Source organism: Aspergillus brunneoviolaceus (assembly GCF_003184695.1).
Source record: "Aspergillus brunneoviolaceus CBS 621.78 unplaced genomic scaffold BO95scaffold_6, whole genome shotgun sequence".
In the NCBI taxonomy this organism is placed as follows: Eukaryota; Fungi; Ascomycota; class Eurotiomycetes; order Eurotiales; family Aspergillaceae; genus Aspergillus; species Aspergillus brunneoviolaceus.
In genome coordinates this window covers 92,315-117,353 of record NW_020290736.1, presented here as the reverse complement: position 1 = coordinate 117,353, position 25,039 = coordinate 92,315, and the positions used below count along the sequence as shown (strand labels likewise).

The 25,039-nt window shown below is 33.8% G+C and overlaps 2 protein-coding genes across 2 annotated transcripts; one reads left to right on the top strand and one right to left on the bottom strand.

Annotated features, from left to right (window-relative positions):
* Positions 1–5,794: 5,794 nt before the first annotated feature.
* BO95DRAFT_459507 (uncharacterized protein) lies at positions 5,795–12,939 on the top strand (the record flags this gene model as incomplete). Its single annotated transcript, XM_025588652.1, has 2 exons — positions 5,795–7,193; positions 12,929–12,939. The coding sequence occupies 2 exons, from the start codon at positions 5,795–5,797 to the stop codon at positions 12,937–12,939; spliced, it is 1,410 nt and encodes a 469-aa protein (XP_025446520.1).
* Positions 12,940–22,152: 9,213 nt separating this feature from the next.
* BO95DRAFT_478894 (ferric reductase family protein) lies at positions 22,153–24,586 on the bottom strand. The gene is made up of 5 exons (XM_025590067.1): positions 24,425–24,586; positions 23,919–24,344; positions 23,613–23,867; positions 23,452–23,550; positions 22,153–23,390 (listed from the first exon to the last, which is right to left on the bottom strand). Exons 1-5 carry the CDS (start codon positions 24,535–24,537, stop codon positions 22,334–22,336), a joined length of 1,950 nt encoding a protein of 649 aa, XP_025446519.1. The 5' UTR covers positions 24,538–24,586; the 3' UTR covers positions 22,153–22,333.
* Between the last annotated feature and the right edge of the window lie 453 nt (positions 24,587–25,039).

Sequence of the window (25,039 nt, the reverse complement as noted above, 5' to 3'; positions counted from 1 at the left end):
ACACTTTGGCAACGCAAATCAGACCTCAAGCAAGAGTCTTATGAGAGACGCCAGAGGACCAATTTCGGTAAGAATCAACGCTCCGACAATCGGAACTTCAACTCCACCTTCAATGCCAATTTCAATTCCAATCGCGGATTTGGTTTTCGTCGCGGACGCGGACGCGGACGTGGATTCGGACGCAACCGAAACCGCAATTGGAACAATAATTGGAACAACAACTCCAACTGGAACAACAACTCCAACTGGAACAACCCCAATTACAAGAGCAATGCTAACAACAACTATAATAGCAATGCCAATAGGCGTCCTTTCCAGGACCGCCAGAATCTCCAAACGCAGCAGCCACGCCCGGGCCAGTTGCTACTAGCAGACCGTCCGTGGAATGAAATGAAGAATGGCAATGGCAACGGAAACAGGGGCAAGCAGCCTTGGAATCGTCAACCTCAACAAGCTCACCAGGCGTCGGTCCAAGACGAAGCGTCTACCGATACCCAGCAGTACACCGGACGCACTGCCATTACCAACCCCACTCTGCCGAATGACGGATATGACGAACAGTATGAGGGCAACGAAGGGTATGACGGATATGACGGATACGACGAATACGATTACGATGGCTATGACAATTATGATGGTGATGACGGGTATGAGGCATACGAAGACGCTCAGTATGGAGATTATGATCAGTATGATTATGCTGCTTACGAGAATGAAGACGATTATGCGTATTTTGTTTCTCCATGCATTGAGGAAGAGGAAATAGTTGCAACGTGCAACAGGTGTTCCGCGACCTTCATGTCACGAAACCAGTTGTACAAGCATATACCATGCGGTATAGAGGTACATGCAGCGGAGGAAGACCTCTCCAAAGCATTGGTGCCAATGCCCAAACCACAGAAGACACCCCATCCCCATACACCTCCTACTCCCCTTACACCCCCTACACCTTCTATACCTCGTACATCTTCTACATCCTCTACACCCTCCGTCTCAAATACACCCTCTACACCCTCCGTTTCGAGCACACCCGACCGTCCACAAATACCTTCCAGACCACCTCGCGTTGCAAAGCTTGATGCCAAGAAGAAAATCAAATCCCTAACGAGAGCAAAACCAGCCAAAGACTCTGCGTCTACAGATACCCCGGGAACTACACAAGACCCAGCGTCTACGGATACCTCAGGAACTTCACTTTCGGAATTACCATCTCCGGCACCGGCTAAGATATTTCCACTTCCATCTCCCGCACAAGAAGTCAAGTCAGAAGACATTTTGATTTCCACGCGATACAAGGAGGACCTGGACGTCAATGCGCTGCGTACATGGCGAAGCGCTACTACGCTCGCTGGCATGAACGAGACTGGCAATCTGCGCAAGATATGCCTCGACACAGGCTGCAGTTCCACGTTGATCAGCAAAGTGTTTGCGTCTAGCATAAAAGACGTAACGTTTAGGCCTATTGACAAGCCTATACGCATCAACGGTATTGGATCTCGCCATGCAGCAAAGGAGTACATTATTTTCAATGTCTACTTTCCCCGCTCCCGGCAAATTACCTCAGCACCACTCCAATGCTCTACCAAGCACACAGTTGGACGCATTACCGTGCGGGCATTCGTGGTAAACGACCCAAAATTCACTGCGGATCTACTGATAGGCACAGACGTTATAGGACGAGAAGGAATCTTGCTCGACTGCAATCGCCAGAAAGCATACCTTGAGGGATGCAAAAATCTGCCGATAGACATAGAGGTTCAAGCAAAAAAGCGTGTCAATACCCCTGTCTACTCGACCAAGCGTGTGACAATCCCATGCAATTCAACTGCAAGCATACCTATCAAAACCAAAGCGGATTTAGTCGACGACCGCGACTACTTGTTCGAACCAACAATTTTTGACAACGGTCTTGCAGGTTACACCCACCTGGTAGATGCAAATTTCTCCTTTGTTCAAGTCACAAATAAGGGCACCAAAGACCTTGTAATATCCCGAAACGCTAGGTTAGGCAGCGTCTGCGACAACGACTACGATAGCTGCTACCGGGCCGGGAACCACGTACGAGACCTCGCACAGTCCCCAATCGAAGTTGACTACGCATGCCAGAAAACTTGGAACGACCTTAGAGCGTCAAACAACCTGTCTCTCGATAGACAACAACGTCGCCGTCTACACCGAGCCTTGAAACGCGACTCCTACCGCATGTATGTCGAAGACCAGCTCAATGCTGCTAGCGCAAATACATCCGATCCGGAAGACGAAGTCCTACCAAACACAAACGGCAAGACTAGCAAGCTACCCAACGGCATTACCATCTACGCGGATACCCCCGATGCTGCAAGACGTCTCAAGAGAGTTCTTGCTCAGTATGATATATGGGCAGACCCTGACGGCTCCAACGTCGGATTCGTTAACATTCCCGAAAACCAGTGGCTTGATATTCCGATGCAAGAAGGATGGAATCAAAACCAACCGAAACCACGCGTCTATAGGGTCTCCAAAAAAGATCAAGACGTTATAGATAAGACGTTCGACAATCTTCACGCGCAAGGAAAAATGTCGTACGCAACTGGCCACACTCCAACGGCATACCCTGTATTCGTTGTATGGAGAACGGTTACCGATCCGCAGACCGGCCAGCAAACAGCAAAAGGAAGAGCAGTAGTCGATCTTCGAGGCGCAAACAGGCTTACGATTCCCGACTTATACCCAGTGCCTATACCCGAGGACATCATCCAAATGCTTGCGGGATGCACACATATCACCGTCGTCGATGCATGTACATGCTTCTATCAATGGCTAGTCAAAAGAAATAAACGCAACCGTCTAGCAGTCGTCACCCACCGCGGTCAAGAAATCTTCCATGTGGTTATCATGGGGTTTATCAATGCGGTACCCTACGTGCAACGTCAAATGGACCTCAACTTGCAAGAGTATAAAGCATTTTGCCGTGCGTACGTGGATGACCTAGTCATTGCGTCTGTTGGTCTAGACCAGCATATTGAGCACCTCCATCTTGTTTTTCAACGTCTACAGCGTCTGAATATGAAGCTGGAACCACGCAAAGCATTCGTCGGTTTCCCCTCCGTCCAGCTACTTGGTCAAAGAGTCGATGGCCTAGGACTTGCAACACCAGAAGACAAGCTTGCCGCTATACGCAGCCTCGAATTCCCGAAGACACTCGCTTCTCTTGAGCACTACCTAGGGCTTACCAGCTACCTGAGACACCGCATTCCTCGCTACGCAGAACGCGCACAACCACTTCAAGAGCGTAAAGTGCAATTGCTCAAGCAATCCCCTAGTAACAAGGGCCGCAGTCGCGATGCTTATGCAGTCGCCGCCATTTGGAATGCTACGCAGCAGGAATTGGACTCGTTTGCCGATCTACAAAGCGAGTTTAGCAAAGACACCATGCTGGTGCACTACCGTCCCGAACGTCAACTATACGTCGACCTCGATGCATCCAGAAAAGGGCATGGTGCAGTGCTATACCACGTGCCTACAGACAACACCCACGAAGACCTTTCCAAACCACCCCCTCGAACATGGATGTTGCCAATCATGTTTTTGAGCCGGACCCTGACTCCCGCAGAGCGCAACTACTGGCCAACCGAGCTTGAAGTTTCCTGTCTAGTATGGACAATCAAGAAGACGCGCGTTATGATTGAAGCCGCCTATATACCCCCCGTTGTCTACACCGACCATGCCAGCACTGTCGGTCTTGCACAGAAAACTACATTCAATACGGTAGCACTCGAACGGTTGAATCTACGTCTAGCGCGTGCCTCCCAGTTCATTCAGCAACACCGTCTGGTGATATACCATCGTTCAGGCAAGACAAATAACCTCGCCGATGCCTTGAGCCGTCTACCGTCTAAGGGTGTCCCCTATACACCTTTCGACCTCGACGAACTGATTGACTCGGACTACGTCACAGTCAATACTGCAGATGCATCCGATACTTCAGACACACCGTCTACCACACAAGACATGCCGTCTTGCACCAGACCAATATACGTCTATAAAACCCAGGCGTTCGAAACGTCCGGTCTCGAGATCTCAAAGGAATTCAAAGACAAGTTGCGCCGAGAGTATCCCAATGACAACCGCGCCACACGAATCATCCAGACCCTGCAGACCAACCCTGACACAGAGCTGCCGTATTTCATAGAAGACGGCATCCTCTATATGCTCAAACATATTGCGCAAGCAAGACCCGAAGGTGTCGAAGGCCCACTAGACCCAATTATAGCCGAAGACAGATGGATCTACGTACCTAGACCAATGGTCCAGGACATTTTCATTATGATTCATGATGATCGAAGCCACCAGGGATTGGACAAATGCCTCCAAGCACTAGACGGACTAGCTATTTATCAAGGCAGACGCCTACTCAGGCAGTACATCGAACACTGCCCTTCTTGCCTAACAAACAAAGTACGTCGACACAAGCCCTATGGAGACCTCCAACCAATCATTTCTCCTGCTATTCCCTTTCATACTATTACCATGGATTTCATCGTCGGCCTACCACCTGTTCGAAATGCCGAAAAAGCAACAGACGTTGATACAGACGAATATGACCAGTTAATGGTATTCATTGACAAATTTACCAAACGCATTGGTCTAGTACCAGGTAATGCCAAATGGTCTGCAGAACAATGGGCACAACGCCTAGTGCTATACTTACAAGAACACGACTGGGGGATGCCTCAAGTATTCATTTCAGACCGTGATGCACGCTTCATGAGTGCGTTCTGGAAGGGCATCTTCGCAAAACTCAACGTCTCGTGGCTGTATTCGACTGCATGGCACCCTCAGACCGATGGGCAGACGGAACGTACAAACCAAACAATCGAAGTCATGCTCCGACATGCATATACCCTGCATCCACGTACTAATTGGGTCAACCATCTCCCTGTGCTCATTAGCACGATAAACGGTTCGCCTAGTGCAGCGACCAAAGCGTCTCCCCATGAGCTTATGTTTGGAATGAAGCTTTTGAACCCCTGGAATCTTGCAAGACAGCTGCTCCAAGGTCAAGACTTCTCAATTCGTCTTGACGCTACAGAGGCATACAACTTCGCCGCAGTCAATATGAAAAGAACCTATGACCAAAACCACAAGCCTATGCAGTTCAACAAAGGCGATAAAGTCTACCTCCGCCTCCACAAGGGATATACAATTCCAACCAGTCGCATGAAGGTTTTCAAAAACAAATTGAACCACCAATACGTCGGTCCTTTGACTATACTCGATAGAGTCGGTCGCTTAGCCTACCGCCTAGACCTTCCACCGTCTTGGTCTATCCACCCTGTGGTATCAATTGCCCAACTGGAACCAGCACCCAACGAAGTCGATCCGTACAACCGCCAATACAGCCAGCCCCCTCCAGTTGAAGAAGACGTTCAGCCAGGTGCAGACAGAAAGTACGAAATTGACTACATCCTTGCGTCTAGACCCGCACGCGGACGCCCACGCAAAGACGGTACCCGGTCAACCGAGTACTTGGTGCGATACACTGGCTACGGACCAGAGCACGACGAATGGGTGAATGAAAAGCACCTCGACGCCGAAGACCTCCTCCGCGACTTCAAAACATCCACATAACACCCCATACTCCCACTCTTCATCTTCTTCCCCTTTTTCACTCTACACCTTCCCGCTCCTACTCTTCTACACCCCTCCACATTCCCACTCTTCATCGTTTTACCTTACAACTCCATACTTCATCTTACACCCCTACACGCCGACTCTACCGTTTCACCTCTTCCATAGCACCTCAGTTTACCTTATGCCTTCATCACCTGTATCGCCAGACTGTCTCAAACATATAGCGAGCTGCAAGAAAGCCTTAGAAAAACCAAGGGCCCAAAGCACATGGTCAATCGGAGACAGTGACCCGGATCCATCTCTACCAGAAGAAAAGTGGCCGACGGCTATAAATCCACAGCAGGGGGAGGAACGTCAGTGGCCGCCCTTAGGCACCCGCCTGAGCGACGCGTGGGCCATACTGGCTATAAACGAACTATCTACTGCAGATAGAGCACACTACTATCCTGCGGATTTCGACCACCAGGGCAATCTTCGCAAGACCCGCGTCCCCACCGGTGAAACTTTTGTTTTCTATGCGCATAGCAACTTTTTCTTCCCCGTTTATCGTCGCACCCACATCCTTTGCGGCCAGTCTGGCCTGCCATTTAACATCTGGCTTCTGAACACGCAACGCTCTATGAGTGACGGTAAAACAACCACTACTACAATCGAAATAGGCCCTGTCGTTGCACACAGCAAAGCAGTCGATAAACCAAACATTATCATAGACATTACTCAACACACCCCGTATACCGACCCCTACTGGAATTTCGTTACTCCAAAGTGGACAGGCCACAAAGAGGACCGTATTCTGCTTTACGGAGAATCCGAAGCCGAGATTACTACACTAGATACTCTACTGAAGAAGAATCAGTTATCAGACTTTGTTGTCCCTGAAGATCCGGAGTCAGATCTACTACCAATTCGCACAGCGTCTACGTCTACATCTATTGGTCGTCAAACCAGAGCTATGGTAGCTAACAAGCGCCCAAGTACCCCAGGTGCAACACCAACCCCGAAGAAAGTTTTCAAACCACCTGTTCCTCACACTCTCAAACCATCTACTACAACAAACACTGCGTCAATGTCTACCGACCATGATCCCACACCAGAGCCTACCAATGCTGATCCTAAGCCGCAAAACACCTCGTCTACCGATGCCGATTCTATACAAAACACCTCGTCTACCGATGCCGAGCCTAAACCAAACACCTTGTCAACCGATGCCGATGCTGATCCTAGACCTACACCTGAACACACCTTAAAGGTCTCTGTCTCCAATCTTGTTATACGAGGCGATGAAGCTCTCAAACTACGTCACGAAAATGCAGCTATTGCCGACACATTGATATCCCTCTCAAACAGCGAAAAGCGAAGGCAAGTTATCTGGGACAATGCTCTTCGCAGAGATGAAGTTCCACGAAACGACGAAGCTTTCAGACTACGTCTAGAAAATGAAACAATTGCGGACGCGCTTATATCTCTCTCGAACGGCGAAAAACGAAGGCAAACAATCTGGGACAAGATTCTTCGCAGAGTTGACAAAGACATCGCCCCTACTACACTACCAGAAGAGACTGCACTACCAGAAGAGCCTAGTGATTGGCGCAGAACATCAAGTTTTACCCTGGCATCTATGTCAATACTTGACCATCCGCAACTACTCAACAGCCGCTTTCCCGGTACAAACGCAGCGTCTACCACTGTTGAACCAAACACAGCGTCTATCACTACCGCGGAACCCACTTCAGCTTCAGAACCTTCAAATCCTTGGACGAATCCTGATGCACCGAACAATTTCGTATACGGCAGAACAGTTCTTAAGCCACATGAACGCCCCACAAAATGGCTATCCCAGGAACAAGCAAGAGAAATTTTGAGAGCAAGAAAAGAAAAGAAACAGCATATCGACCTTACAAACGAATTAGTTGCCTCTTCAGACAAAACTGTTGCTCCTCCAGACACAACGTCAACTGTTGCTCTTCCAGACACAACGTCAACTGTTGCTCTTCCAGACACAACGTCAACTGTTGCTCCTCCAGACACGACGTCAACTGTCGCTCCTTCAGACTCCACGTCTAAGTCTAAGAAAAGAAAGGCTACTGTTGCCCCTCCAGACTCCACGTCAAAGTCTAAGAAAACAAAGACTCCTTCTTCGGTAGACAGTAGTTCCACGTCTACGGCAAAGAAAGAAAAGAAACAGAAACGGTTGGAGGAGGCCGAAGAGCGCATGCGAGCTTTACAAGAGCAGAACGAGAAGTTGATGACACAGCTTCGCCAACAGTCTCTCCCAGACAATTTCGATCCATATTTACGTCGCCCGGACTGGCGTTTACAATCAAATGCACTCGCACAACATGCTAATCCGTTTGATCTTAACATTGATCCTTTCGACATGGTTAACCTTGATCCTCCATCTGATAACTTCAATCCTCCACCGGATGATCTCGTTTGAGGGCAAACGATAGGAGAAGACGGCATTGTTGACTCCGTGTGTTGTTCTGCCTAGACACACCGCCTAGCGGGACCATCTTCTTCTTCCTCCTTGTATCTAGCCTAGATAGTTTCCTCAACAACAATAGGAATGAATCAATCATGAGAGAGAGAACAGCTTCCACAGATAGAAAAAATAGATATAAAATATATTTACAGATATTTTATAGTATATTCAGAAGATAGACTTATAGTATTATACTATTAATTAAGATTAAGATATATTTATATATTTTAGTATACTAAGTAATAATACTAGTAATTAAAAGAGTATAAAAGCATCTTTAAGTTATTAATTACTATTAAGTACTTAATATTGTTAGTAAGCAGTATTAAGAATAGTTATTATATTCTTTTTAACTATAATATTTAGAAGAAGTTTACTTATTCTATTTATATATTATAATATATTTTTTTAAAAACTTATCTTTTCGATGTAAAGTCAAAAAAGATAATCCCGGTATTTTTATAAAATAACTTAAAAGAATTACTACAGAAAACTATTAAAAAAATATAAAAACTATCTATTTAGAGTGGATTAACCTGACCGTTATACCTTAACCTTAACCTGACCATAACCTGGCGGTCAGATTAAGGTACAAAAAAATTTCAACCGTACGGTTATAGTTAGGTTAAAATATAACCATTATTTTAACTGTTTATACCTGCCGGTCAGAAAAGTCAGGTATAGCGGGTAGGTTAATAACCGTAGGTTAATTAATAATATATATATTCTTTTTATACAGATAATATACAAAGTATAATATACTTTTAATTATAGTATAGTAATGTTATCTAGATTTAGCTTATCTGTTCGATCTGTTTAATCTATTTGACCTGTTTAATCTGTTTGATCTATTTAACCTATTTAACCTATTTAACCTATTTAATCTATTCGATCTATTTGATTTATTCGATCTGTTTAATCTGTTCGATCTGCTTGACCTCTTCTCCTATAATCCCGAGAAGTATACTACGCTTTGAAAAAGGTATTTATAAAATCCAGTATAAAAAATATAGAATTTGATATTAAATAAACTAATAAAATTATACTACTTTTTATACTGTCTAGAATAATAATCATAGTAGTAAAGAAATCGAGAAGACCGGGTCTCTATCTCTATTTAAGTACGTATAATATTCGAAAACTCAAATAAAGCTAGCTCTTCTATTTCTAATAATAATCTATCTTCTAGATTATTTTTAAGATTATTTATATTCTTATTTTTACTGATATAAAAAATAGTAATTATCTTATTTTCTTCTTACTTCTTAGGTGTAAAAATAATCGAATCCAGATTAAGATTATTAAAAATATTCTAATACTTTTTACTAATAGTAAAATAATCGGTATATATTTAAAGTATTACTGTTTTAATTATATCAGAATAAAGACAGCTCCGGCAATAATAGCAGATATCTTAAGAACTATTAAATAAATATTTAATACTAATACTATTGGTAGCAACTAAAAAAAAATCTTTAGTTATTTAATAGAAAATAAAAAACTAATTACAGCGGGACTTTTAGTAAATAAGAATATTAGTATATCCTATAATATCTAGAATAATATTAATTTAATTAAAAATATTTTAATAAGCTATATATCTTCGATATCTAGATATATCTTAAGTTTTTTAAATATTTTAGCTGTCGGTAAGAGTCTTTAATATTTAAAGATATTATAAAAGGCTTTATCCAGATCTGACAGTAATCCGAAGATAGTTAATAGTATATTAATAGCCGGATTCTAATTATAATAGAAATAGAATATTTTTTTAAAAACAGTTCAGTACTTAAGATATCAGTTAATATTATTATCCAGCCAGATATTTTTTTTAAACTTTTTAAGCTTTAATATCGGGTTTAGAATAGTTATAATTATATAAATATAGCCTTCTGCCTGATAGATATAATAGTAGTATTTTCAAAGCTTTTAATATATATTCTATAAGCCTTTAAGAATCTTTTTTTTTAGAATACCCGCTTTCTTACTAATTAGTTAATTAAGTAATTTAGATAATTAAAAAAATTATTATAGATATTATAGATCTTGTAAATAATAGGCCCACTGTTTTTAGATAAATATTATATAAAAAGAAAAAAGAAGTATAAAAGCTTAAAAAGATACTCTATCTATTTCTACTTAATTATAATAGAATAAAAATAATTAATATTACTATAATTATAGTACTAAATAAAACTGTTAATTACTTAATAAAAATTAAATATTTAGTAAATTATAAGATAGATTAAGTTTTAGCGAGTTTTGTAGTCAAAAAGAAAATAGTAGACCGAGTCTAATTTAAATTATTAAGTAAGCTGGAACTTTTTACAGTATTAAAAGCTTATATTTATAAATTATATAATCTTTTGAATCTATAATTAAGAATTAGTATTATTAACTATTATTAAAAAAAGATCTTTAGAATCTGTCTGTAAAAAACTAATCTAAATAGTCTCTACTATAGTAGAAGCTCTCTGTATTAGTTTTTTATAAATAATTTTTAGAATATATTTTTTTAAAAGTTTTTAAAATACTAGAAGAGGCTTTAAGATTTTTATTATAATTTTTTTATATATATTTGACAGTACTGTTTAAGGCCTTAATCTAAAGTTTCTATAAAAGAATATTAACTATAAGCTGAATTATATAAGTAAGACAGAATATATAATACTGGCTTTAAATAATTATTATAAGATTAGAATTAAATAAAGTATTATAAAGCTGAATATTTTAGCTGAGCTGAGTCCAGAGTTCAGATAAGATTATACTAAATATTAAACTATTATTACTAATATTATTAGTTATTATATCTAATAATTAATAGAACAGGTTATATTTATACAAAACTAATAGAATAATTATAGCTAGATTTTTATTAATATAAGATTTAGATACCGGTCGGAAGCCCAGTAGAATTTTATAATAATTTATATTTTTTATTAAAAAATATCCAGTTAAAATAAGAAATATTTTCTAATTAAAATTAATCTAGCAGTCTACTATAACCGATATTTTTCTAATATCTAAGAACTTTAATAACAGCTGTATATATATATTTTTTAATAACTTTAAAAAATATTTTTTAATCTATACTTAATTAAAAGAACTTGATTTTCAGCAGAAAAATAAAGCTGTAAGATTAATTATCTGTTTAAATTAAATATACTCGATAGTTCGGAATAGTAGGCAATAAATAATTATAAAATATAGAACTTAATTCTAAAAATTCTGTTTATTATAGGCTGTAGAGGCCTAGAAAAAATAATAATTAGAAAAGATTTATATTAAAAAAATAAATAAATATCTATAATAGTTCTTTATTTAGTATCTGACTAATTATTTATTTAGATATTACTAATAGTATTTTCTTCTTATAATCCTTGCGAAGATGATAGCTTATAGAACTAATTTCTAAGTTTTTAATTTCCGGGTATTACAGGATATAAAGACAGGTAATATAATAGATATAAAAGATTTTATTAGAAAATAATATATCTTTTTAAAAGCTGTTTTATATTATTAATATCTTCTTTCGACTGAAATAAAATAGCAGTTTTCGAGCTTGTATACAAGCTTTAAAAAAGATTATTTTTTATTATTAATTCTAAAAAGTAGAGCACTTTTCTTTGTAAATTAGATATAAAATAATTTTCTGATTCTTTACAACGCACGTAATCTGGAGATTTAAAAAAAAAAAAAAATCTGGTTTAAAAAACTTATCTTAGTTTAAATATTATTATGGTTTGTAAATATTTGAGAAACAGAAAAAAAGAATATAATAATATTTTCTAAAAATAAGCCAGATAACTATAATTAACTTATGATTTTAAGACTACTCTATAAATAATAAATACAGAAAGAAAAAAGTAGAAAATTCTATAAAAGTAGTTTGTTTTATTTTAAAATATATTTTCGCGTAAATATAATTTATTATATTTTAAACAGAGCTAAGGCACCTGCCGCATCTTATTTATTTTAGTCGGTTAGATTAGTCAGATTAATTAGATTATTCTAATATTTATAGAAAAGGCCTGAAAAAAACTTATATAAAGTTTTTTATAAAAAATATAGTATCTGTAAGAGCTGTTTAAATAATTAAAAACTAATCTATTTAATACTAAAATACAAGAATTTTAAGTATAGAGAGAGAAAGAAAAGAGAAGAAAAATATAAAAAAACTTTAGAATATATATTATTATTACGCAGAAGAGTCGGTTAAACTAAATAAATAAAATAAAATTAGTATAGTTAATAGCAGATCTCTGAGATACTTAAAGTCAAAAAAATTAAATAGATTAAAAAAATTAACTAGATAAAAAGAGTAAAAAAGATTAACTAGATTAAAAAAATAAAAATAATAGACTGTTTTTATAGTATCTGATATTTAATAAGATAGTTGTTGGAAAATACGGTTACCGAGAAAAATTATATAAATAGTATTATATAGATTTTTTTTTAAGTTTAATCTATTATACAGATAATTTAGCTCTTTTAGATAAAAATAAGAATATAATAGACTATTTAAGCTGAAGTAAGAAAAAGAATAGTAAAATAAAAATAATATATTTATTTTTAGTAGTCTGATTATTAGTAAATATATAGTTTTTCTAATATTATATATTATAATTAAGATATACGGCTTAAACCGAGCTGTAATTATATATTTTTATATATATTTCTTGCTGTAAAAACCATAATTTTATAAAAAGCTAAATTTTGTTAATACTATTAGAAATCTTTGATTAATTCTTTAAGATAGAGATAAAAAAGATACTAATACTTCTCTTAATTATTTTTTTCTGATTTTAAAAGCTTGTTTCTATATACTTTTAGACAACGGTTAAGATAGTCAGATTAATAACCGCTTAATCTGGATATATTTTAACCGTGCTAAAGCTTAAATAAATATAGCGGGCAGGTCTTAGTATTAAGAACAGTTAAGATAGTTAACCGTTCTTTTTTTAGTTATACTGTGGTCAGATATAAAAATTTTCTTAATCTGGCTATAATCTGGTGGTCAGGTATAAAAATTCCAATTAACCTGACCTGACCTGGCCGTTAGCCACTCTATATCTATTTTATTTTTTAGATTATAGATATATGTTTTATTCTTTGTGTGATTTATGTTTTTTATATATATTATAGCTATAATATAATTATTTATTTTTATACTCTATTTTCCTATATCTAAATTCTTATATTTATGCGAAGATAAAGAAATAAGAGTAAGCATACAGCTTTTTATTAGACTTAATAAAATAGTAGAATAGAAAAAACTTAAGATTCTTAGTAAGAAGCTGCTTAATATAAAAACAGCAGATAATATTAATATTTTTAATTTTAACAGTCTTAAAAATTTATAAAGATTTATTAGAAATATACTATTATTAAGAGCCTCCGAAAAAAAAATAGTAGTAATAAAATATATATAGATAGAACCGAAACAGATATAATAATAGACAGCTATATTTTAGTAAAAAATTTTAATAATTTTAATACAGCTTATCTTACGGAATTTTTTATATATATTATATAAATACCGAAGCGCGAGTTGTAGCAGAGCCAGATACTAAAATTCTTAATTTTAAAAAAATACTTTTTATTAATTTAAAAAAAGATTAAGTATCAGCTGATACTTACTATTAACTTTTTTACAGACAGATATTATAGATATATTATATTAAAACTAATAATCTTATTATTAGTCTTCTTAATCTTACAGAGCTGGGTTAGAAAGTACCAGAACTATAATTTAATAATAATAATATTAGATATAAAAATATATATATAGTACAGTTTAGGCGTAAGATTAGCTTTAATAAACAGATTAATATCTAATAATCTAATATTTTTAGAAATATTCTATTAATTCTAGTTAGAAAATTAATCTAATAGTCTAAGTTAAAAAGCTGCTTAATAAAACTGTAACTTAGTAATAATAATATTAGATATTAAAGTATATATATATTAAGTATAGCTTAAGTATAGGATTAGTCTTACTTAATAAACAGATAAATAAAGTTAAATAGTAATATTCTTTTTATAACAAAAAACTAAGTTTAAGAACTAATTAGAAAAAAAATAAAAAAAAGATTAGATATATTCTTTAACAGTCTTCTTAGATTCTAAATTAAGCTTATTTTTTTATTTTATTTTTTAAGCTGTATCAGAGGCCTTATTAAAATTACTAATATTAAAAAATTATATATAAAAGAATTTATAGTTATTTCTCTATTTAACTTATTATTTATATTAATTTGACTTTAATAATCCCGGATCTGTATATCTAAAACTACTCGAAAAGAAAAATCTATAATAAATAGTTTTTAAAACTCTTTATATATATATAGGCTGTTAAATATTTTTATTAGATATTTATAGTTTTATTTATATATTTAAATAATATAATTATATTTTTTTTTAATAACTTTAGATATTAATTACAGCTTGGCATGCTGCTTTATTAGATAAATCCAAGTTATAAATTAAAATATACTATCTAAAAATCTAATTAGTTAATTTATAATAAAAAGATTAAAGATTTTTAGACTTATATTTAAGCTATTTTTATTTTAATTCTAAATAGTTATTAACAAAAATTACTTTTTATATTCAGATAAAAATATCTGCTGACTAGTGAATTTTATAGATTAAATTAAATATCTGATATAGTTAATTAAAATTACTATATTATTTAATATAATTTTTCTGCTTTAAAAACAGATAGTTAAGCTATTTATAAGTTTATTACTCTGCAAGATATAAGATTTAGAATTTTTATATTTTAAATAATTTCCGAATTTATTTCTCTGTTTTTTGGTATATCGAATAGCTTGATTTTAATTTTTTAAATATTATTTCTATTAGCTACTAAAGTTGGAAATTATTAAGACTTAAGAGAAACTACCGGCGAGCAAATTATATTAACTTAATTTAAGTTTTAGAATTTTTTAATTATTATTGATTGTGGCTCTTAGGTTTTAGTAGAAGAATCAGAATCTGAATAATAAAATCCAACTTAAATTAAAATAAAGATAGAGAATTATTTTTAAAAAAAACAGAATTATAAACAGCCTCAGATATTTAAATATTCTAAATAAAATATTAAAATTTCTGATTTTTTATCTTCGGAAGTTCAGAGAAGTCTTTCTAATAATTAGAAGAAAAATACAAAGACTCTAAATCTAATAATAAGTATTTTATTAGTTTAGAACTAGATAATACTAAACTTGATTAAATAGTCCTCCGAAGATTTTTTATTTTTTTAATTTATTATAATACATGCTGGAAAGTAGATTATAATATAATTAAAAAATTTCGAATCTCTATTATAAATTCTAAAAACTAATCTTGCTGTTAAAATTAAGATAATTTATACAGATTAAGCTTCTTTAAAAATCTTAGAATTTAAGAACTATTTTAAGTAGACTTTTTATTAAAAATATAAGTAGAAGCAGTCTTCTGTTTTTTTATTTTTTATAATATTAGCTGACTTTAAGTACTTCTTAAATTAGATTTTCTTTCTAGCTGTTATAACTAATTAGTACTATATACTATTTAGCTAAAAATTATTAAATATTATATATCTGTATATATTCTGATTTCTAAGAATTATCTATACATACAGTATCAACTAATAATTATAATCTAAAGTTTAAACTAATTTTAGTATAGAATCTAATATTAAAATAAGTAAGACATATCTATTTTATTATATAATAGACTTTAGTAGTTAGACTTTTTTTCTAATATTTATTTTTTTTTTAGAATCTGATCTACTTACTAGTATATTAAGTCAGATTTAAAACACGCCCAGTTAATACTAGAAAATTATTTAAATTCTAATTTTTATACGTTGTTTTATATTTTATATTTTTAATTATATAATTTTTTAAACTTTATAGTATAATTTTATTCTTTATATTATAAATATATGCTTATCCGAGACATGTTTTATATATAATAAGTTATTATATTTTAAAAGCTTATCTTTACTAGAAAAAGTATATATTAGGCTAATATATTTCTTTCCGAATAAATTAATAAACTAGAGAAAACTTAGATTAAGCTAATTTAAATATCTTTCAGAAAGTAATCTATTTGGATATATTTCTAATAATCTATTTAATATTTTTTTTTTAGCACCAGTATTTTTTTTTTTAATATTAGTAGTTTTTTTTTTAATAATAGTACTTTCTTCTTCAGCAGCAGCAGTTTTTTTAATATTACTAGTATTTTTTTTTCTAGTATTAGTAGTTTTTTCTCCAGTAGCAGTATTCTCTTTTTTAATATTAGTATTTTTTTTTTCAGTATTAACAGTTTTTGTTCTAGCCTTATTATTTTTCTTTATTTTTCTGTGTGGATTTTGCTTTTTAATATTTTTAGAGTCTTTAAAAGCTATATTTTTAAGTAAAAAAATAAAGATTTTAAGAATTTATTTAAGATCGGTAATATTACTCTCTTCGGAAGATATTTTATCTTTAAAATATATTATCTTATTATTTTTTATAATAATTTTAAGTATACTAATATCTTCTTTTTTAAAATCCAGAATTAATATTAAAAACTCTAATAGTTTAATTATCAAGCCAGAAAGAGCTTTGTTACTTAATTAATTATTTAGTACTATCTAAAATATACTAAAAATATAATACTTAAAAATATAAATAATTTTTTCTTAATCTAATTATTAAAAATATTCTATAGTCTGTTTTTTTTAGGCGCGTGATAATAGCATACTAAAAAAGTATATATTTTAGTAAAATCTCTAAAAATTAAGACCGATTAAGTTAAGTTAAAAAAATATAACTAGAATTATATATTTCTTAGGTTTTTCTGTAAAATATATAATAATATTAGCTTTTTTTTTATTATTAGACTATTGTGGATCATCTCTATGTTAAATCCAGTTTTTTATAAAGTTATTAGAATATAAAGCTTTTTTTCCGGAAACTATATTTATATAATTAACTTTTTTTTTTTAAATTATATTAATATATACAGAACTTCTAGTATAACTCGTATTTTTAATACTCTTCGGATAAGTATGGCTAGTTACTTTATTACTTTATATTTATTTATAGATTATTTTTACTTTTCTGCTGAGGTTTAGACTGTATATAGAATATTTTAATAGTAATAATATTTTTAACTTATTTCTATTTCTATAAATATTATATTTATTTAAGTACCAGCTTATGTCTTTTTTATAAATTAACTGCTTTAGAAAAATCTGTCTTTAGAAGAATCAGCTTAAGTAGAATTATACTAAGTTATAAGATTTTTAAAATTAATTAATAAAAATATACTATAGTCTACTAGTACTGTAAATTTTCTCTGTTTAACTAGTTAAGTATTATAATATAGTAATTTTTAATTTAATAAGTTTTATAAACTTTTTATTTCTTAGAATTAAACTTTATATTAAATATCTTATATACTGCAGGAAGAATATTCTTACTGATTATTTAGCTATTTTTAAATAGAATTATAGACGCAAAAATCTTCCAGATTATTAAATATTTTAAAAAAGTATAGAACTGTACTAATTATATTTTTTTATTTAGATTTATATAAATAATATATCTTTCAAAGAAAACTTTACTAAAAATAAGATTTATATAATAAGTATCTAAAGATATAATTAAAATCTTTTTTATAACTACCAGTTCTATTATCTTAGATATTAAACATCTTTTAAGAAATAATTGTAAGTATCTAATAAAATTATTATTATAATTATTAAAAAAAAATATTATTATAAATAGAAGATTAAAGTTGCTTCTAGTTTATTATATAGTTTAGAATATTTCTAATATCTTATTATATAGGTTATAGGCCTTATTTAGAATAATAAGCCTGAAATAATTTTTAATATTATTAGAATAGTTTTTTAAATAATTTTTTTTATTCTTAAACTTACTTTTATACTTGTATATATATTAGATTTTAATATCTAAAACACTATGACGGCTCTTAAATATATTATAACTATTTAATATAACTATTAGATATTATTTTTATTTAATAAAGATTTTATAGTCAGCTGTTAGCTTATTATTAATTTATCTAATATTCTTCCGGCTTTATATTTTTTTATAGTATATATACAGTACTAATTATTTTATAATACTTAAAATCTCGGTCTATTATTAGTAAATTAAATATAATAGTATTAGTATTAGAATTAGCTTTTTTAACTTTTCTGCAGTAAGTTTATTCTCAGACTTAGTTTTTTTTTTAAAATATACTATATACTTCTAGAAATTAATTATAAAAGTCTAATACTAAGATCTTTTAGATTACTTACTGCAAGAATAATACTAATAGATTATTATATTTTTTCTAGTTTAATTATATCTACTAATAATATTTTTTATATTATTTTTTTAATTATAATCTTAATAATAGCCTAAATTCTAACAGATTATCAGAACTTTAATATTATAGATATAATTATATTCGGTAAATATAAACATTCTAGATTTTTAATCCTAAGATTTTAGCAGGTTTTTAGATAATTTTTTTTTAATAATTAAGATTATTAATAAACTACTGGATTTACTCTAGCTTTTTAAGCTTCTCGGAAATAATTTCTATTAGATTATTTTTTTTACTTATTATCAGTAGAGCTTTAAAATCGGATATAATTAAGTATTTTAATATTTTAAAAATATTATTTCTAATATTTTTAGTAAATTTTTTAAAATTATTCTTATTCTTGCTTTTATTTATTTTTTTAATAAGTTTTTCGGCTTTAGTAAGATCTTTTAGCTTATTTAAAGTTAATATTTGATTTATTTTTACTGCCAACCAGAAAAACTTAGTCGGATTATAAATATTTAATTTATAAAAAAGTTATAGTTATTTTTTTCTATTTAAGGCTTTAGCTTGCTACTAGGGCTTATTCTTACTAAGATCTAATTTAGAAACTTTGGTTTTTAAGTTTTTTATATTATTTAATAGCTTTATTATTATTTTTTTTATGTTCGTTTTTTTCTTTTTTTTAATATAACGATCTGACTTTCTAGTTTTATACAGGTTTGTATTTTCTATAGGGGTTTTTTATATTAATCTAATATTTAATATTTTTAGTTATTTTGCTTACCTTCGAAGTAAACAGTTCTAAAAATAGAGATTTCTTCTAACTTTTAATTAATTTAACTAGATAAATATATTATAATAAGAATAGTATAGATTTTTTAAATAGTTTTTTCTTTTTTATTATTGCTTATATTCCGCCGGAAGAAAATATTTTTATAATTTATTTTATTAGTATGCTTTACTGTCTACAAAAAATAAATAAAATAGTTAGTTTTATTCTAATTCTACTTATCTAAGATAAGTACTAAAAATTATTACTATTTGTCTATTTTACTACAGACTAGATACTTCTATATTATTTTTAGTAAGACATCTTTTTTTTTTTATATATTTTAAGCAGTTATTTTATAGTTTAATTTAATATAGCTTAACTAATAGTAACTTTAGCCAGTTAAGTTATAATTTATATAAAATTAAGCGTAATATCTTTTATAATTCTGTATATTTTTTTCTAAGATTAATTTCTGTTACTTGCTTATTTTTATTTCTATTATTATTATTTAAATATATATTATTTAGAAGCTCTTTATATATAGCTAATAAATAGATTAACTTACTATATAGTCTGGTTATATTACTAGACGTTATAGAAGATTGCTATATATTATAAAAGATTATTATATATTATAACAGAAAAGAAAGAATATTACTATGTATTATAAAAGATTATTAGATATTATTTTATAATTTTAAGAACTGCTTATAAAAAGATATTAAAATCTTAGTTTTAAAGCTAAAATAGATATTAAAACTTAGTTTTACTTATCTTACTTGCAAATAAAAAAAGATAAATATTAAGAATATTAAGAATACAGATTTTAGAATTTGTTTAAAAAGATAAAAAGATTAGTACAGAGGATAAAAAGATAAAGAAAAATTAATAAAAAGAATAAAAAGATAAAGAAAGATTAATATAAAGAATAAAAAAATAGGTAATAAAAGATATAAAAGTTAAGATATATTATATAAAAAAAAAATTTTAGCCTCTAGTAAATAATTATATATATAAGAAATTAAAAAGGCTATATTAAAAAAAAAGTAAATAGTAAAGTAAGATTTCGATAAAATAATATCTATTTTTAGTAAGATTTCGATAAAGTAATATCCATTTTTAGTAAGATTTCGATAAAATAATATTTATTTTTAGTAAGATTTAGATAAGATTATATTTACTTATATTTTAGTTTACAGAATAGAATAGTTATAATAACAATTTAAATTACTATTATAAATAAGTATACAACAGTTAGTATAACTCTAAGATTAAAATATATTATAATAGTAAATAGTATAAAAACTACTTTAGATCTAGTAAAAAAGATATAGTTTTAGTATAATCTATTATTTATATAAAGATTAGTACTTCTAGATTTAAAGGGCTTATAATTAGTCAGAACTTTATACAACTTTATTATAACTCTATATAACCGGAGCAAACCGCAGTACAACCACTGTAACTTACCCCCTCGGCCCGCTATGTATTCTAAGGTACCGACCCTTAGAAAACCCCACCACGTGAGTTTAAAAGTCTTATCTATCTAGATTGAAACAAGTGCTTATTTATCCAGGTATAATCTTTCCTCAATACAATGACTTCTATATGTAGAAAGTGTCAAGTCTTACAATTCTTTATATCGCAAAGATAACGAATTTTATATGGTGGCGGAAAGACCACGTAAAGTATTTTCGCTATGGCGAGGAATTCGCTATATGGTAGCGGGACTCGTTATAGCGGGGAACTGCAGTAGATTCCACTCAAGGTCCAATGCAGAGATGTAGCCCAAGGCCAAAAAAACATACAACAGAAGGAATTCGCTGGTGGTCACTCACCCAAACTACTAATTTTTCAATTGGATACCGCGCAAATAAATCAGCAGATAAGACCGCTTTACAGTCGCGCAACCGGAAATAACTTAGAATAAGTAATTTCTAAAAATATATGAATAATCATTGAGAACTTGTGATATTCAGTAATCCTATCCATTGAAACTTTAATATCCACTTGATTTCTGTATACTAATAATATTGGTTTAAAACAATATGCTGAACTTGCTAAGCCACGAAACTAAGTTAAGATTATCTATCTTAGATCTAGCTTCTACGTAATTAATCCTATTCCCTCATACCAGTATGTAATAGAGAAGATGAAGTTTAGAGAAAGCTTAGAAGCCCTATAGGATTAACAAATCGCTCTACCCAAATCTTAATAAAGATTTGAAGTGAATGAGAGAATATTTTGATGGTCAATGTTATGGGACCAGGGCCCTGATATAGAGCTCGGCTTCAGGCACCAGTTGATACCTGGGGCCTCGCACGCTATACGCTAAACTAGCGCTAGCTTAGCACTCACATCTGAAAGAATTTCGTACGAACAGACGAAATAGCTCTTCAGCTATTTCTTATTCAAGGCATGTTTCGATTAGCACAATCTATCCGTCCCGTAACACTGTAGTAGATATACTAAATTTCGACTCCCCATCAGTATATTGCTTATTAAAAAAAAGCTTCTGGGTCATCCAGAAGCTTTGAAGCTGATTTGTGAAATTTAAAAATAGTATGTAAAATTGACAAGTTTAATTCTGAAGGTAGATGTAGACTTTATTTGTTGAGCAACGTGGTCTGAGCCTGCAGGTACTTCAACTGGCTATATGCAACTGGCTATATCAAACGGCATCGGTGCTGTCCAATTCTTTGCCTCAGCAAAAATCATTTCTAATGCTGATGTGAATTCTAGTGTAAAATATATATACAACGCTCCCGCGCTGAGACTACCTCAGGTTCACACTGTAACATGAACTATGAATGCTCAAATCATCACTATAATATAGTTACTAAACTGATCATTCTTGCTTTCCATAATCTAAATCTGCCTTCCAAAGCTATGACTAACCGGTTTTGCTGGTTGTTAGATCAAGTACTAGATAAATACTGATTTGTTTTATTATTTGAGGGTTAACAAGGTCTTCGGGTAATGTGTTCCACGTTTTCCCACGGTTATAGCGACATACTAGCTCAACGGCGCATAGGGATTTAGTTAGACTTTGCTCTTACTAAGAGGCTCCGACCACATCCCCTTCGCCAAATTCATGATCTAATAAAGATTTCCTAACCAAATATCTACACAAATCCCTGCCACTATGCCCATTGAAAATGCTCGCAATGCAGATAAATCCCCCCGGACTTGGCCCCCTTCAGGACTTTCAAGTTCTCGTCAGCAACCGCATTGCGAACATCACTCTGCATCGAAATTGGCCCACAAACATAAACCCCGAGCGACTCGCCGGGATGAACTGCTTCTTGGATGATCTCAGGGAGCCGTGGCCGGCCCTTGGAGCTCTCTATCATGGTGAGCATCGCTTGATCATCCGAAACATCCGCATTTGCAGGCAAGGGGCCCTGCTCTTTCAATTGAGCGGGGGTCTGCTGCCTCTGGGTCGGTTGCCGGTCAGCCTCGTCACCAGTCAGATGAATCTGGATGTGAAGATCGAGCAGCACGCCGGGCACGGAGAACTCTTCCAGCAGCCGACTGATAGCTTGATCGAACCACATGCGGCTTTCGGTATCTCTAGTTGCCAGGATAATCCGCAGGGAACGAGGTGCAGAAATGCCATTGCTAGAGGGCGGGTTGTTTTGCCTTGTTGCTGGTGTGTCGTCCTCGCTCACGACGTCGATTCCTTGGCCACATTCTACGTCACCAGACGCTGACCGTGACACAAGGAATTGCTGAATACACGGCAAAGTCCATCCGATGCCAGACCCCCCTGCAATCAACAGAAGATTGCTGCTGCGAACGTAGGATTGCAGGTCGATTCCGCCGTACGGGCCGTCGACCAGCACCGACACAGAAGCCTCCGGGTGCGCCACGGCGTATTCGTGAAGGCGCGCCGTAAAACCGCCTTGATGGCGGATGTAGAAGACGAGGTAGGACTGGTCACCGGGCTTTTCTGCTGGCAGCGAGCAGATAGTGAATGGGTGCGCCGAGAGCGCATGGAGTAGCCCGAAGCCGGTGAAGCGGAGAAAGCAGTGTTGGCCGGGTCGCCACCGGAAGGAGACGGGGATTGTGATCCGGATGAAGCCGTTGCTTTCCAGGTGAACCTGGGCCCTTTGGCACATTCCATACTCGAAAAGCGTTCGCAGCCAGGGATGGAGGAAACAGGGAACGTATACGGCAGCTGTCGCGATAAAGTAGTGCCTAGATAGATATTGGTGGTGTTGTCCAAGGTAAGGAGGCCGCGTCAGTTGCTTGTGCTTACCAGGAGGTCAAGGTATAGTCGCAGTGCCAGAAGAAGATCAGAACGAAAACGGCAGCAGCAAAGAAGTGTGTTGCCTTGAAGAATTCGTACCCCAGTCCTCTGCAACACAGTTATATAGGTGAGAATGTTGCATTTGTGTCCATTGCTGTGCGGTCACATACCTAATCACACTGTGCGAGGCAAAGGTAAGCCAGGCCTGGAAGATGAGAGCCACAATTCCGGTCCAGTAGAAAACAAGACTCATCTCAAATTGCATCACCATGTCATGGAATCGGATGTGGTAGACAATGAAGGGAAATGTATGCAGGAGCGCGAGGACGAAGAAGGCATAGGATATCCATCGGTGAAATACTTGGAGCTTCTCATGGGAGACGCCGGTAAAGAGGGTGAGCCAACTGGTCTTGGTGGCCGTTGCGCTGTACATAATTATTACATAAAACAGCGACTTCGACCACTTGGGGACCTACAAGACAAATGGCATGCACGCCAGCGCCATCCATCCCGATCTTGTAGCAAGGGGAGGCGAACCACCATAATCTAGACTGGACCAGTAGTAAGGCTGGGGAATGAGCACCATGCCTGATAATCCAGCTTTCATCAGCATCGACATGCGCTCCCACGGCGATGGTGGCTTACAGAGAAAGAAGACGGCCCCTGCCGCACCCAGAAGCAGGACTCCCAAGGGAGCTGAGTTCCATCCGAGTGCCCAGACATGAAAGCCACGGTAGGACAAGTAACGAATGAAGGCAACCAACTTTTGCCATAATCGAGGGCCCTGAAACTTTCTCCGGCTACCAAGTATCGAAGAAAGGAAGTACCCAACAATGAAGATCCCAATTGAGCACATAAAGAACGCGATGGTCGGTAGAGCGTACACATAGTCGGCGATGTACCTATTTGCATTGCATAGATGTCAGCGACAACTCTAAGGACTATGGACGTCGGTCGGGGAGCATCCAGGGAGCAATCTGACCAAAAGTGCCATCGCTGCATATAATAGTCGCATTGTTCCGTTGTGAAGCCATCACAGGTGAACTTTCGACTCCCTGTCAGCTGGACTGGTGGTGTGAGCCAGGCTGCGGACATATTGGCAGACTTGCCGCAATCTTTTTCGAGGAAGATGATGTGAATCTCCGGCCAAATGTTGCAGGACAGAGGACCTGGGGTTTATTACTATTACTAAGTACTTCTATCGAGTTGTCCATTAGTGCTGTCTGAAGGAGTGCGGCGTGATCAAGTAGAGCCCTGACGGGTCTAGCGCTTTGCCCCGCTTGGCAAGATCCGAGCCGGGTGTTGGCATGAGCAGATTTGAGCTTGATTACCCTGCTATCCATTGGTTGCTAGTCCTTAGCCTCCCGTGTCTGATGACGGTGTGTGGCTTGATAGTGGATTTCTGACATGCCCTGTGCATACTCCTCACTGCTAAGGATGCGCTGTTTCGCTCAGTCTCTATCCTACACCAACTGAGGCACCTCGATATGACATTATTACATTTTCCTGTGAGTATCGAAAGCTCGGAACGACATACACAGCGACGACCCAGCTAGTCTTATGGTTCATCAATGATCTTATAATTGCCTTAGGCAAA

Bases quoted from the DNA above. Each gene is read 5' to 3' on its own strand.
- BO95DRAFT_478894 (XM_025590067.1), bottom strand. From the start codon at position 24,537: ATGTCCGCAGCCTGGCTCACACCACCAGTCCAGCTGACAGGGAGTCGA. The intron at 23,868-23,918 runs GTAGGTCCCCAA...AATTATGTACAG, and splicing joins GCGTGCATGCCATTTGTCTT to CGCAACGGCCACCAAGACCA. The intron at 23,551-23,612 runs GTATGTGACCGC...ACTGTGTTGCAG, and splicing joins GCCTCGCACAGTGTGATTAG to AGGACTGGGGTACGAATTCT.